This window comes from Pteropus medius, unplaced genomic scaffold (genome assembly GCF_902729225.1).
Source record: "Pteropus medius unplaced genomic scaffold, Ma_sr-lr_union100, whole genome shotgun sequence".
Classification (NCBI taxonomy): domain Eukaryota; kingdom Metazoa; phylum Chordata; class Mammalia; order Chiroptera; family Pteropodidae; genus Pteropus; species Pteropus medius.
Window position 1 is genome coordinate 1,526,768 of NW_024352839.1, and position 13,141 is coordinate 1,539,908.

Here is a 13,141-nt window from a genome sequence, read left to right on the forward strand (position 1 = left end):
AGCCCAGGAGAGTGGCGTTTCCTCGGACCGGAGAGGTGGGGGCCGGAGAGGTGGGGGCCGGAACTTCCTGCGTTTCGGCCCCGAAGTCATTTCCCTGGCGGGTCTGTGCTCCCGGGGCCGTGGCGCGTTGCAGGCGTCTTTTCCGGGCCAGGACCCTCCTCCGCGCCTTCGAACGAGCCTTGACCGCCTTGACGCGACGTCCCCAGGGTCCGGACTGGCCGCGCGCTCTCCGCGCGCCCAGAGTGGGCGCCCCGGGCCCAGTGAGCCTTTTACACCCGGGAGACCGAGGCTAGGAGTGCGACCCCCAGCCCAGCTCACACCTCGCCCAGTGCAAAGCAAGTAGGTTGAGCCCACGACACCCGCCTCAGTCACCCGCCTCGATGGCGGCGGCGTTGAGGCACCAGGCGCAGGTGAGTATCGGCTTCAGGCCCTCAGCCGCTCAGACCCCCACCGGCAGGAGCCTGGCGCCCGGATGGAAAAGATGGGCGTGGTCTACGGCTCTCGGCCTTTCTCATAGCTCTGCTTTTGAGTCTGGGGGCCTAGCGGGGAGTCACTCCTAGCCTAGGGTCCTTAATCCAGGCCAAGGATCATAGAGCGGTTCTTATTTCTGAAATTTAATGGGATGAGGTAGGAAAAGGTTTCCTAGGCCCAGAGTCCAGTGCACATGCCTAGAATTAGATTGAGTTGGGAGTGTCCAGCGAGCAAGTGGGCCTCTATTCTGAGGGTATTCGGAGCCACAGAAGTTGCACAGCAGAGGAGGAAAGTGATCTAACTCAGGTCTTATCCCTGTGGATGCAGAATGGAAAACTGACTGTGGGGTGAGGCTACTGCAGTTGTCAAGGTGAATAGTGCAAGTGGCTGCAGACAGAAGTGATCGGATTCTAAGTCTGTGTTTTAAGTAGGGCAAACCAGATTTTTTGATGTGGAGGGTGAGAAAGAGGAGGGATAACTCCATGGCTTTGGGTTTTAGCAGATGAAAGGATGTATTAGCCATCAGTTGAGATGGAGAAGTTGCTTAAAGGAGGAATTTTCAGTGGAAAACAGAAGTTAGGTTTTAGACATGTTGAGCTCTGATGTTCCAGAGACCCGAGTGGAAGTGAAGAGTGGGCAGCTAGACACACAGTTATGGTATCCTGGGGAAGTAGTTAAAGTAATGAGAGACTGAATACACAAAGGGACAGAGGCCAAACCATATATACAAATAGAACTTTGGTCCACAGCCTACAGCATCTTGCCCAGGAAACCAACCCTTTATCTATAATAAACAGCCCGGTAAGCCAGCCTGCTATAAGTCAGACTTGCAAGAAGTCAGATTACTATCTCTAGTGACAATCAAGAAAGATAAACAACAACCTTTGTAATAACTGGTCCCAGTGGCCAGGGCTTGATTAATAACTGACAGCCTCTCTGACTTTTCTTCCTTCTTCCAACTTAACCTTCTAGAGGTCAAATGTGCATGCTAGCCAATCACATGGGCCTCCTCGCTTCTAGTTAGCCTGTCTACAGCTCCACCATGCCAATAGGGCCCAACCGAAGCCATCCCTTTGTCCACTCTAAAGCTTCCCCACTCATCTGCCTGCCTTTGAGTCTTCAAAACCTAAGCAACATTGGCTGAATCCTTTGTTAAAGCAAGCCCAGAATAAATAGGCTTTGCTTTTCTTACTTGGTTGCTCTTAATTTATTTCGACAGTTAAATACATCCAAAATGTGGCATCTGATCTCTGGACAAGGGTGTAGCTCTGAGTCTGATTTAGGAGGGTGACCCTTCAGGTCCTGCTGGCAATGACATTAGGAGGAAAGAGAAGGGTGGGGCTTGAGAACTGAGCACAGGGCTTCTTGGTTAGGGATCATCGTTGGCTTGTTTGGCTTCATAACCACAGACAAGGAAAAGTGGTGGTGGCTGTGGTGGTAGCTGTGGTGGGGGGGGCAGGGTTTTAGGGGAAAAGGGGTCTGGCAGGTGGCCAAATTTCCCTGGAGACGTAGAGGTAAGAGAAGTTCTGAGGTTTAATCATAATGGTAGTAATATTACAGTGAGGCTTGGGCTGGTGCTTATTCCCCATTGTTCTCACCAGGCCCTGAGTGGGGCCTGTGGATTTTCAGTCACTCTGGGAAATGAGGTCGGGGCAAATAGGGTCAGCTGGGGGAGTCACTAGACGCAGGGTAGATATGGGCGGGAGGACCAGAGGGGTTGGTTTTGGAATGAGTGTGACTGATGAAGGCACAGAATGTGGAACAGAAGACGAAGGGGTCCTGGGGATCTGATTCTGTGTGTTGTTCTGGGTGGCTTAGATTGAAGCCAGGAACAGGGCCAGCTGAGGAGGCCCCCCAAATCAATAGTGGGTATTGTCCTTGGCAATGGGAACATTGAAGGTCTGAGGCAGCATGGGGTCATGGTTGCATTTGCCAAGAATTCTCTGGATACTTTGTGCAGAGTGACATGTAGGAGATCATGGAGATGGCTGTGATGGCGATGCAGTGGTGAGGTGCAGAGTTTGAGGGAAATGCAATCCAAAAATGATATGTGTTAGAGCCCTGGTACTGGGGATTATGGGAGAAGAATGAGCCCACATTTCCATCTGGGAGGGATGCCATTGGTGACATTAGGGGAAGGGATCCATAGAAGAGGGGTACTGGGCCCTACACTTCAGGCCCAGAGCTTATCTGGTGTCTCTCTGCCCACCTGCCTGTTGGTGCTGTGGGCTGACCCAGCAGTTATATGAAGCTTGAGAAAAAAGCACATGCCAGTGGAACCAGGACCTGGGATCTCTTCTGAGTTGGGGAGCTGGAGAGGAGGGTTAGCAGGGGACAGACAGGGAGTCCTGAGGAGAGAAGCTGATCGTGGAATGAACTGTCCCCATCATGGCAGGTCTGTGTGACCTTTGAGGACGTGACCATTTACTTCTCCCAGGAGGAGTGGGGACTCCTTGATGAGGCTCAGAGACTCCTGTACTGCGACGTGATGCTGGAGAACTTTGCACTGATAGCCTCACTGGGTAAGGCCTTCACACTCAACCCGGGTGTCCTGAGCTCTCTCTTCCTGTCCTCTTTTCCCAAGAGGCAACGCTTTCCTTTCCACTCCAGAACATGGGCTTTGCTCCCTTCCCCACTTCCCTGGTATATGTGCTGTGGGTTCCAGAGCTGAGCTTTGCACAGAGTCCCATCCTATTTCTGAGCAGCCCCAACAGGTGTTGTCTCAAAAACCTGTAGGGAAGGGGCCAAGAATGAGGAGTCTGGAAATCAGCTCAGTGGATCCCAGCTGACTCAGCCACTCCCTGTCTGGGTGACCGCCCAGATGTGTGACCGTTCTGTCCTGCTCCTTTCCTTTAGCTAACGTTTCCTAAGGCCCGAGTGTCAGGAACACTAGGCACTGATGTGGTCAGTATTTGCTGTGACCACTGGATGTTCCTGCCAGAGCTCACGTGTGTGTTCTTTTTTTAATATTTTGTTTTCTTTCCTGGAGTCTCTGGTGGGGTAGTTCACTTGGGCAAATACTAGCCATTTACTTGCCCTATCTTTTCCTTAGGACTTACATCTTTCAGGCCCCACATAGTTGCCCAGCTGGAGATGGGGGCAGAGCCCTGGGTGCCTGACAGAGTGGACATGTCTTTAGCCATGGCTAGAGGGGCATATAGTGGGCCTGGCTCTGGTAAGTGGGAGATGCGGAACATGCGACATTGCTACTGTCTTCACATCCTACCTGCAACTTTTTTCGTGTTCATCCTTGTTTTGGTGCCAAAGCCTATGGCTGTATCTCTATTTTACCTTTTCTTTCCCATTCTTTTTTCTTTTTTTTACTCTGTCTTTTAATTTTTTTTTATTTTATTATTTTTTAAATTTATTTATTCATTTCACATTCTTGACAATTGCCCATTGTCTTTTCTACCTTGACATGGGGCCCCTGGCTGCGCCCCACCTTTCAGGCCTCCATATCTTACTCTTTCCACAGCTCCCTCTGCAGCACTCTCCAACAAGGGCCTACACTTAATGTCATGAGATGTGCACATTCCCTTTAATAGTCCTTCAACACCAGCCACCCAGTTGCAGTCAGATTTTCCTGAGCCTAGACATACCCTTCTGCACAGGCCTTGTGTGCTACAGCAGCCAGGGCCTTGCTGAAAAGGAGAAGTTGGAGACCCTGCCTTTCTGCCCAAACTACACCCCATCCTTGTGTCCTTGGTCCTAGTAAGACCTCTTGTGTTCTGTGACCTTGCAAGGCAGAGCCCGGCAGAGCGGGCCATTCTTTACCCTGACCTTAGGCCTCTCATCTTCCCAATAATCCCATGGACTCATTCCTGGGTTAGACATGCATTTGTGATGGGGCTGTTTTATTTTATTAAAGTTAACATGAACTTCACCAGCATTTCTTTACTTTCAGATGTGTTCCGTGAAATGGAGGGTAAGAAGTCACCTTCTGAGCAAAGTGTTTCTGTAGAAGGAGTGTCACAAGACAGGAATCCCAAGGCATCTTTATCTACTCAGAAGGACTACTTCTGTGACATGTGTGACCTACACTTGAAAGACATTTTATATCTGGCTGAACACCAGGCAACACATCCCAGTCAGAAACCGTACATGTATGAGGCAAATGGGAGAGAGTTTGAGTTCGGTGCAAACCTTCACCAGCAAAAGATGCAGCAGGATGTAGACAAGTCTATTGGAAGGGGGAAGGGCAGGGCCTCCCTTGTGAAGAGCTGCAGAGATGACACATCGGAGAAACCTTTCACATTCAGCGAGGGTGGGAAGGACTTTGTGGCCACATCTGGCTTTCTGCAGCATCAGGTCCCTCACAATGCAGAGGAGCCACAGCAGGGCACCGAAGCTGTGGAGGATTTTCACACTGTGCAAAGCCATAACAAATGCAGTGAATTTGGGAACACTTTCAGTAACAAACCCACACTTGATCAACACCAGAGAACCCACACTGCAGAAAGGCCTTATGAGTGCAGCAAATGTGGTATATTCTTTAGCCACACTGCTGGCCTCTTACAACACCAGAGAGATCATAATAGAGGAAAGCCTTATGAGTGCTGTGAATGTGGGAAATTCTTTAGCCAACACTCCAGTCTCATTAAACATCAGAGAGTCCACACTGGTGAAAGCCCTCATGTGTGCAGCGAATGTGGAAAATTCTTTAGCCGAAGCTCCAATCTCATTCAACATAAGAGGGTTCACACTGGAGAAAAAGCCTTATGAGTGCAATGAATGTGGGAAATTTTAGCCAGCTCAACCTCATTCATCATAAGAGGGTTCATACTGGTAAAAGTGCTCATGAGTGCAGTGAATGTGGGAAATCCTTCAACTGCAATTCAAGCCTAATTAAACATTGGAGAGTTCACACTGGAGAAAGACCTTATAAATGCAATGAATGTGGGAAATTCTTTAGCCACATTGCCAGTCTCATTCAACATCAGGTAGTTCACACTGGTGAACGGCCTTATGGGTGCAGCGAATGTGAGAAAGCCTTCAGTCGAAGCTCTGATCTCATGAAACATCAGAGAGTCCACACTGGTGAACGGCCTTATCAGTGCCCTGAATGTGGGAAATCATTTAGCCAAAGCTCCAGCCTCAATAGCCATCGGAGACTTCACACTGGTGAACGGCCTTACCGGTGCCCTGAATGTGGGAAATTCTTTAACCAAAGCTCCAGCCTCAATAATCATCGGAGACTTCACACCGGTGAGCGGCCTTATGAATGCCTGGAATGTGGGAAAACCTTCAGACAAAGGTCTAATCTGAGACAGCACCAGAAAGTTCACAAACCAGACAGGCCATATAAGTGCAGTGAATGTGGAAAAGCCTTTAGCCAAAGGCCTACCCTCATTCGGCATCAGAAAATTCACACTAGAGAAAGGAGTGCAGAGAATGTGCTACCTCCTTCAATTCAAGAACACACACTAGAGAGAAGCTCTGAGAGTAGTTTTTATAAGGGAGCCATCAGCCAGAAGTTGAACCTTGTTCATCCAAATATTCACACTGGGGAGATTCCCTATGAATGCTAGATATGTTGGAAGCTTTCTGGAGCTAAATTGCATTTTCAGACCATGGACTTTACCAGAGTTTTGTCACTGCTGGTGTTTGTGGCAGAAGCCATCTTAGCTCTACCCACTGGCAGGTCTCTAGAGTGTATGTCAGCTGCTTCCTTGCGCTCAGGGAATGCAGACCTCTGTCCTCTCTAAAAGGGAATGCAAGTAGCCTGTGGCCATTAGAGTGCCTCATTCCATTCCATTGCGACTGGTTTAGCTGTGCTCATGACCCATCTTTGGCCATGAAGACTTGAACTGGGTTCTGCTGGCAGCTTGCTGAGGTTTCCCTTTTTGAAGAACATTGTTGATCTCATATGATGCTCATGGTGAATTTATCCAGCCACTGTATTACCCATTCCAACAACTACCTATTTTAAATTGCTCTGGTTTCAGTGATAATAAGGGTCTCATTGATAAAGCCACCTTTAATCTTCTGTGTTCTGATCACTATGTGTAATGGATTGAGACCAGAATTAGGGCTACCAAATGAACAGGGTTTCCAAATTTGTTGCCTCAGAAGGAACAGTAGAATGGCAGAGAACAGCAGGATGGCAGAGAAGAGCTCTCAGTCCAGATTTGGCTTCAATTGTATTACTATGCAAGTCCTCCTAGGTAAAATGGTAGGGCTTTTGGCCTAATGTGGTCTGAATGGCATAAATGTTTGTGGATTAGAAATTACCCTGAGTTGGAGGCATTTGCGACAAACTCTAGTGCATCTGAGAGCAGTACAAATTTGCCCCCTTGTTTTCAGGGGATGCCTCATATTCCCTAGCTGTGTTGAACAGACACTGTTTACCTGGCACCTGCCATGGAGCCATACACCTTGAAGTCTAACATCTGGTATACAGGTTTCTCTAACTGTAAGACTTACTGGGCCCAGTTGGGATCATAATTTGTATAGAAACACTGGGCAGGGGTGATAACAGGGAGTAAATGAGACTGCAGCAAACTAGAGAGAATGTACCTGTTCTAAAACTGCATCCTCAAATGTTCCCTTGAATCTGACTGTGCAGAATTCAAACTTTGCAGAAATATCCAAGACCTCCAGACCTCTGTCCTATTGGCAGAGTAAATAATCTAAGGGTTTTTTTAATTATTGCAGGCTCACTGCACTATTCATCTCAAGGTCATTGCTGCAATGGCAGGAAAATGGTGATTGAGAAGAGGTAGATCCTGTACTCTAGGGATAAAATATTTGTGACAGCCACTTTTGCTGCCAAGGCAAGGAGAGATAGTAGAGTCAATATTAGGTTGCCACATCTTCCAGTTTTCCATAATGAATGGAAATCAGGTTTTTATGTGCAACTATTTCTTTTAATGCTTTGTTGAGATAAAATTGTCAGCAAATAATTGACTGTACACATTTGATGTGTACTCTTTGATAAGTTTTTAAATATGTGTATACTCAGGGAACCAACACTGTTGTCATGATGAACCTATCCACCACTCAAAGCTACCTCATTCTCTATTATTCCTCTTTGCCATCCCCAGGAAACCATTAGCCACATCCTAAGGAATGTATTGGTTTACCATTTTTTCAATATAGTCTTTTCTACAATTTTATGCAATCAGAATCTGAAAGTATTTATATTCTATTTTTTGTCTATTTTTTGTCATACAGCATAATTATCTTGAGACTCTTGCATGCCGTGTGTATAAATAGTTTATACATGCATGCTGAGTAGTGCTCTATTGAATGAATCCACCATATTTGTTTATGTTTTATTTTTTAAATTAAAAGTCTAATACACATAAAATTTACCATCTTAACTATCTTTAAGTGCACAGCTTAGCAGTATTAAGTACATTCATATTGTGTGACCATCACCACCATTCACGCCCATTAAATAATAACTCCAAATTCCCCCCTCCAACTGCACTCTTTTGCATGTGGATATCATCTTACAATGGATTGATCTTAGCACTCTTGTCAAAAATCATTCCATATAGTGAGGGTTTATTTCTAGGCTCTATTCTATCCCATTGATCTATACGTCTGTCTTTATGTGAGTACCTCACTGTTTTCATTAATGCAGCTTTGTAGTAAGTTCTGAAATTGGGAAATGTGAGTCTTTTGACATTGATCTTCTCTTTCAAGATTGTTTTTAGCTATTCATGGTCCCTCGAGGTTCCACATGAATTTTAGGATAGCTTTTTTCTGTTTCTGCAAAAAAGTTATTGGGATTTTGATAGGGATTGCATGAAAGCTGTAGATTTCTTTGGTAGTATCCACAACAATCATCCAACTCATGTACATGGGATGTATTTCCGTTTATGTCTTCATTTCAGAAATGTTTTGTAGTTTTGTAGTACAAGTGTTCACCACCTTGGTTAAGTTAAAGCCTAAGTATTTTTTCTTAAGTTAAAGCCTAAGTATTTTTTCTAAAAGGAATCATTTTCATTTTCCCACTCAAATTCTATGTTTAGAAATGTTTAGGAATGCGACTGACTTTTCTATGTTGGTTTTATATCTTTGCTGGATTCATTTATTAGTTTTAACAGTAATTTTGTAGAGCCTTGAGAGTTTTCTACATATAAGATTATATTATCTGTGAACAAAGATAATTCTACTTTTTCCTTTACATTTTGAATGCTTTTTATTTCTCTTTCTTGCCTAATTCATCTGGGTAGAACTTCCAGTACTATATTGAACAGAAGTGGTGAGAGAGTCTTTAACCACTGAGTGTGTTGTTAGCTGTGGGTTTTTCTTATGTGGCTTTTATTATGTTGAGGCAGTTTCTTTCTGTTCCTAGTTTGTTGTGAAAAGGTATTGAATTTTGCCAAATGCTTTTTTCTGCATCAATTGAGATGATCATATCTTTTTTCTCTTTATTCTCATTTATTCTGTTAATGGAGTATATTGCATTGGTTGATTTTCATGTATTGAACTATCCTTGCACTCTAGTATAAATCCCACTTAAACATGTGTTTAATCCTTTCAGTGTGCTGTTGAATTTTGCTATTATCTTATTAAGGATATTTGCATCAGCGTTCATAAAGGATATTGGTCTATACTTTGCTCATAACTTTTTCTGGTTTTGGTATCAGGGCAAATAAATTAGGAAGTGTTCCCTCTTCGAGTTTTTGGAAAATTTTGACAAAGATTAATGTTCTTTAAATGTTTGGTAAAATTCACCAATAAAAATGTCAGGTCCAGAGATTTGTTTGTTGTTTGAAGGTTTTTGATTAATCATTATCCTTCCTTGTTATAGATTTATTTAGATATTCTCTTTATGATTTGGTTTTGATAGATTTGTGTGTCTAGAAAATATCTATTTCATCTAGAGTTTCCAAGTTTTTTATATACAATTGTTCACAGTACTCTTTTTATTTCTGTAGGCTTGGTAGTAATGTCCCCACTTTTATTTCAGATTTTAGTAATTTGAGTCTTCTCTCTTTTTTCTTAATCATTCTAGCTAAAGATTTGTCAATTTTTGCTAATCTTTTTGAAGAACAATCTTCTGGTTTTATTGATTTTTCTCTGTTGCTTTTTATTCTTTATTTCTCTCTGATCTCTTATTTCTTTACTTCTAACTTGTGATTTAGTTCTTTTCTAGTTCCTTAAGTTGTAAAGTAAGGTAATTGATTTGAAATTTTTTTTAATGTAAGCTTTAAAGGTGTAAGCTTCCTTATTACTGCTTTTGCTGCATCTCATAGATTTTGGTATATTGCATTTTTGTTTTATTTCTAAGTATTTTCTAATATTCCTTGTGATTTCTTCTTTGTCCCATTGATTGTTTAAGAGTGTGTGTTTAATTTCCACAAATTTGTAAATTTTTCAGTTTGCCTTTTTTTATCAACTTCTAACTTCCCTTTGAGGTTGAAGATATTTTGTTATAATCTCTATCGTTTTAAATTGATTAACCCTTAATTTGTGGCTTAACATGTTCTCTCATGGAGATGTCCCATGCGTACATGAGAAGAATGTGTTTTCTGCTGCTGTTGGGTAGAGTCTTATGTATGTTTCTCTTAGATCTAATTGGTTTCTTGTTCAGACCCTCTACATAGTGATTGCTTTTCTTTTTTTGTTTTCAGTCTGTTTGTTTTATTCATTATTGAAAATGGGTTATTGAAGTCTACAACTAATGTAGAATTGTCTGTTTCTTCAATTCTGTCAGTTTTTGCTATATAGTTTTTCTTTGTTGTTAGGTACATAAATGTTTATAATTGTTATATCTTCTTGCTGTATAAAACCTTTTATTATTATATTAAGATGGCCTTCTTTGTCTCTTATAACCTTAGAAAAATTTATGTATTTTATCTGGTATTAGTATAGCCGCTCTTACTCTCTGTGGTCATTATTTGCATAGGATATGTTTTTCCATCATTTCAGTTTCAACCTACTCATGTCTTTGGATCTAAAGTTAGTCTCTATAGACAACATATAGGTAGGTATTTCTTTTTTTTCTTTTTTTTTTTATTCCGGCAATCTCTGTCCTTTGATTGGAGAGTTTAATCCATTTACATTTAAAGTAATTCTTGATAAGAAGGGATTTACTTCTGTCATTTTATTTATTTTCTATATGCCTTATAGCTTTTTTGGCCCTCATTTTCTTTATTACTGTCTCTTTTGCTTTTTATTTTTTAATGTGAAACATTTTAATTGTCTTCTTACATCCTTTTGTTTATAGTCTATAGCTGTTTTGTGATTACCATAAGGATTATATTAAAAGTTCTAAAATTATAACACTCTAATTTGAATTTAGATCAGCCTAACTTCAATAACATACAAAAACTCTGCTCCTATACAATTCTGACCCCAACTCTCAGTTATTGGTGTCACAGAATTATATCTTTATACATTGTATGTCCAAAAACAGACCAATACTTGGTTTTTAAAATGCACTAGTTTCTTAAATCATGTAGAAATTTTAAAAATGGAGATACCAACCAGTTACAATAAAATAGTTTTTACCAAAGATATTTTTTCCTTCATGTAGTCTGTATTCTTTCAAGTTAGTCATTGTACTTTCATTTCAACCTGATGGACTCCCTTTAACATTTCTTGCTGGGCAAGTCTAGTGATAACAAACTCCCTTCGCTTAATTTTTCCAGGAATTTTTAATTTCTCACTTTTGAAAGACAGTTTTGCCAGATATAGGAATCTCGGTAAAAATGTTTGTTTGTTTGTTTTCTGCACTTTGAACATACCAGCTTACTACCTTCTGCCTTCCAAGATTTCTGATGAAAAATCTGTGGATAATCTTATTGAGTATTCTTTGCATGTGACAAGTCGTTTCTCTCTTGCTCCTTTCAAGATTCTCTCTTTGTGACTTTTGACACTTTGATTGCAATGTGTCTTGTTTCAGGTCCCTTTGAGTTCACCCTTCTTGGAGTTCATTGAGCTTCTTGGATGTTTATACTCATGACTTTTGTCAAATTTGGGGAATTATCAGCCATTGATTGTGTGTGTGTGTGTGTGTGTGTGTGTGTGTGTGTGTGTGTGTGTGTGTGTGTGTGTGTTCGTGCTTGCTTCTACTTTATTTTTAATTAGCCCACACATGAAATTTGAGTCATTCCCCCATACTTTTCATACTTCTCTACATAAAATAAGGAATAGACTTTCAGAATAAATTTTTGTGTTATTTTTTTCAGAATTGTATGATAAATGCATAGTGTGAAAAATACAAATCCAAGGACTTGTGAGTTCCTTTGCTTGGCATGCTGCTCTTGCTGTTTTAACAGAACTTTGGTTTTGAAAGACAAACTTAAAATCTCTATCAAATATTTCTTTTTTCTTTTTCTATCCTGTAGGAACAAAAGGAACCCGTATATGATTTTTTATTTATTTTTAGAGGAATGGTGTTTTTTATTTTTTGTTGGGGTGACCTGATTTTTTTTTTAATTCTTATTCCCCCACCTCTCTCTCCTTTGACAACCAGCAGCTTGCTACTTATATCTATGGGTCAGTTTGTTTGGTTTTGTTTATTCGTTTGTTTTGTTTTTAGATTCCACATGTAAGTGAAATTCCATGATATTTGTCTTTCTCTGTCTCTGACTTTTTTCACTTAGCATAATACCCTCTAAGTTTATCCTGTTGTTGCAGATGGCAAGATTTCATTCTTTTTTATTGCTAAATAGTATTCCATTGTATGTATATATATATATGTATGTATATGTATATGTGTGTGTGTGTGTGTATGTATCACATAATTATCCATTCACCTATTAATGGATATCTAGATTGCTTCTATATATTGGCTATTAGTAGTAATGCTGCAAAGAACATGGGGTAAATATATCTTTTTGAATTAATGTTTTTGTTTTCTTTGGTTAAATACCCAGAAGTAGAATTGCTGGATCACATGGAAACTCTATTTTTAATTTTTAGAGGAATCTCCATACCATTTTCTATAGTGGCTACACTAATGTATAGTCTCACGAACACTGTATGAGGGTCCCCTTTTCTCCACATCCTCATCAGCACTTGTTATTTGTTGATTTATTGATGATAGCCATTCTGGCAGTTATGAGGTGACATCTCATTGTGGGGTTTTTGTGTTTGTTTTGGGGGGAGGGTTTTAGGCAAGGGAACCCTTGCTTGACCTCACAGATTGCAAGGACCTCGTCAGTTTACAATCCCTTATTTTTTAATTTTTTATTTATTTTATTTTATTTTATGCCTACAGCACCTGGTCTTCCTAGATGGTCTCCCATGCAAGTACAAACCAGGCCTGACCCTGCTTACCTTTCGAGATCAGGTGGGATTGGGCTTGTTCAGGGTAGCATGACCGTAGATGTCTCATTGTGGTTTTAATTTGCATTCTCCTGATTATTAATGATGTTGAGTATCTTTTTATATATCTGCTGGCATCTGTATGTTTTCTTTGGAGAAATATTTATTCAGGTCCTCTGCCTACTTTTTACTGGGTTGTTTTTTCATTTGTTTGTTTGTTTGTTGTTGTTTGGGGGAGTCTTATATGACTTCCTTATATATTTTGGATATTAACCCCTTATCCGATGTGTCATTTGCAAATATCTTCTCCCATTCAGTAGGTTGTCTTTTTGTTTTATTCAAAGTTTCCTTTTCTGCACAAAAAATTTTTACTTTGTTATGTCCCATTTATTTATTCATTTGTTTCCTTTACCCAAGGACACATATCTAAAAGATTGCTAAA

At 41.1% G+C, this 13,141-nt stretch overlaps 1 protein-coding gene and 1 pseudogene across 1 annotated transcript; one reads left to right on the forward strand and one right to left on the reverse strand.

Moving 5' to 3' along the window:
* Positions 1-180: 180 nt before the first annotated feature.
* On the forward strand, positions 181-7,720 carry LOC120592429 (zinc finger protein 792-like). The gene is given in 6 exon segments (XM_039850078.1): positions 181-410; positions 2,867-2,993; positions 3,524-3,646; positions 4,376-5,181; positions 5,183-5,214; positions 5,216-7,720. Coding segments are annotated over 6 exon segments (1,902 nt in total). The 5' UTR covers positions 181-380; the 3' UTR covers positions 6,000-7,720.
* A 4,923-nt stretch (positions 7,721-12,643) lies between these two features.
* On the reverse strand, positions 12,644-12,762 carry LOC120592508 (uncharacterized; annotated as a pseudogene).
* Between the last annotated feature and the right edge of the window lie 379 nt (positions 12,763-13,141).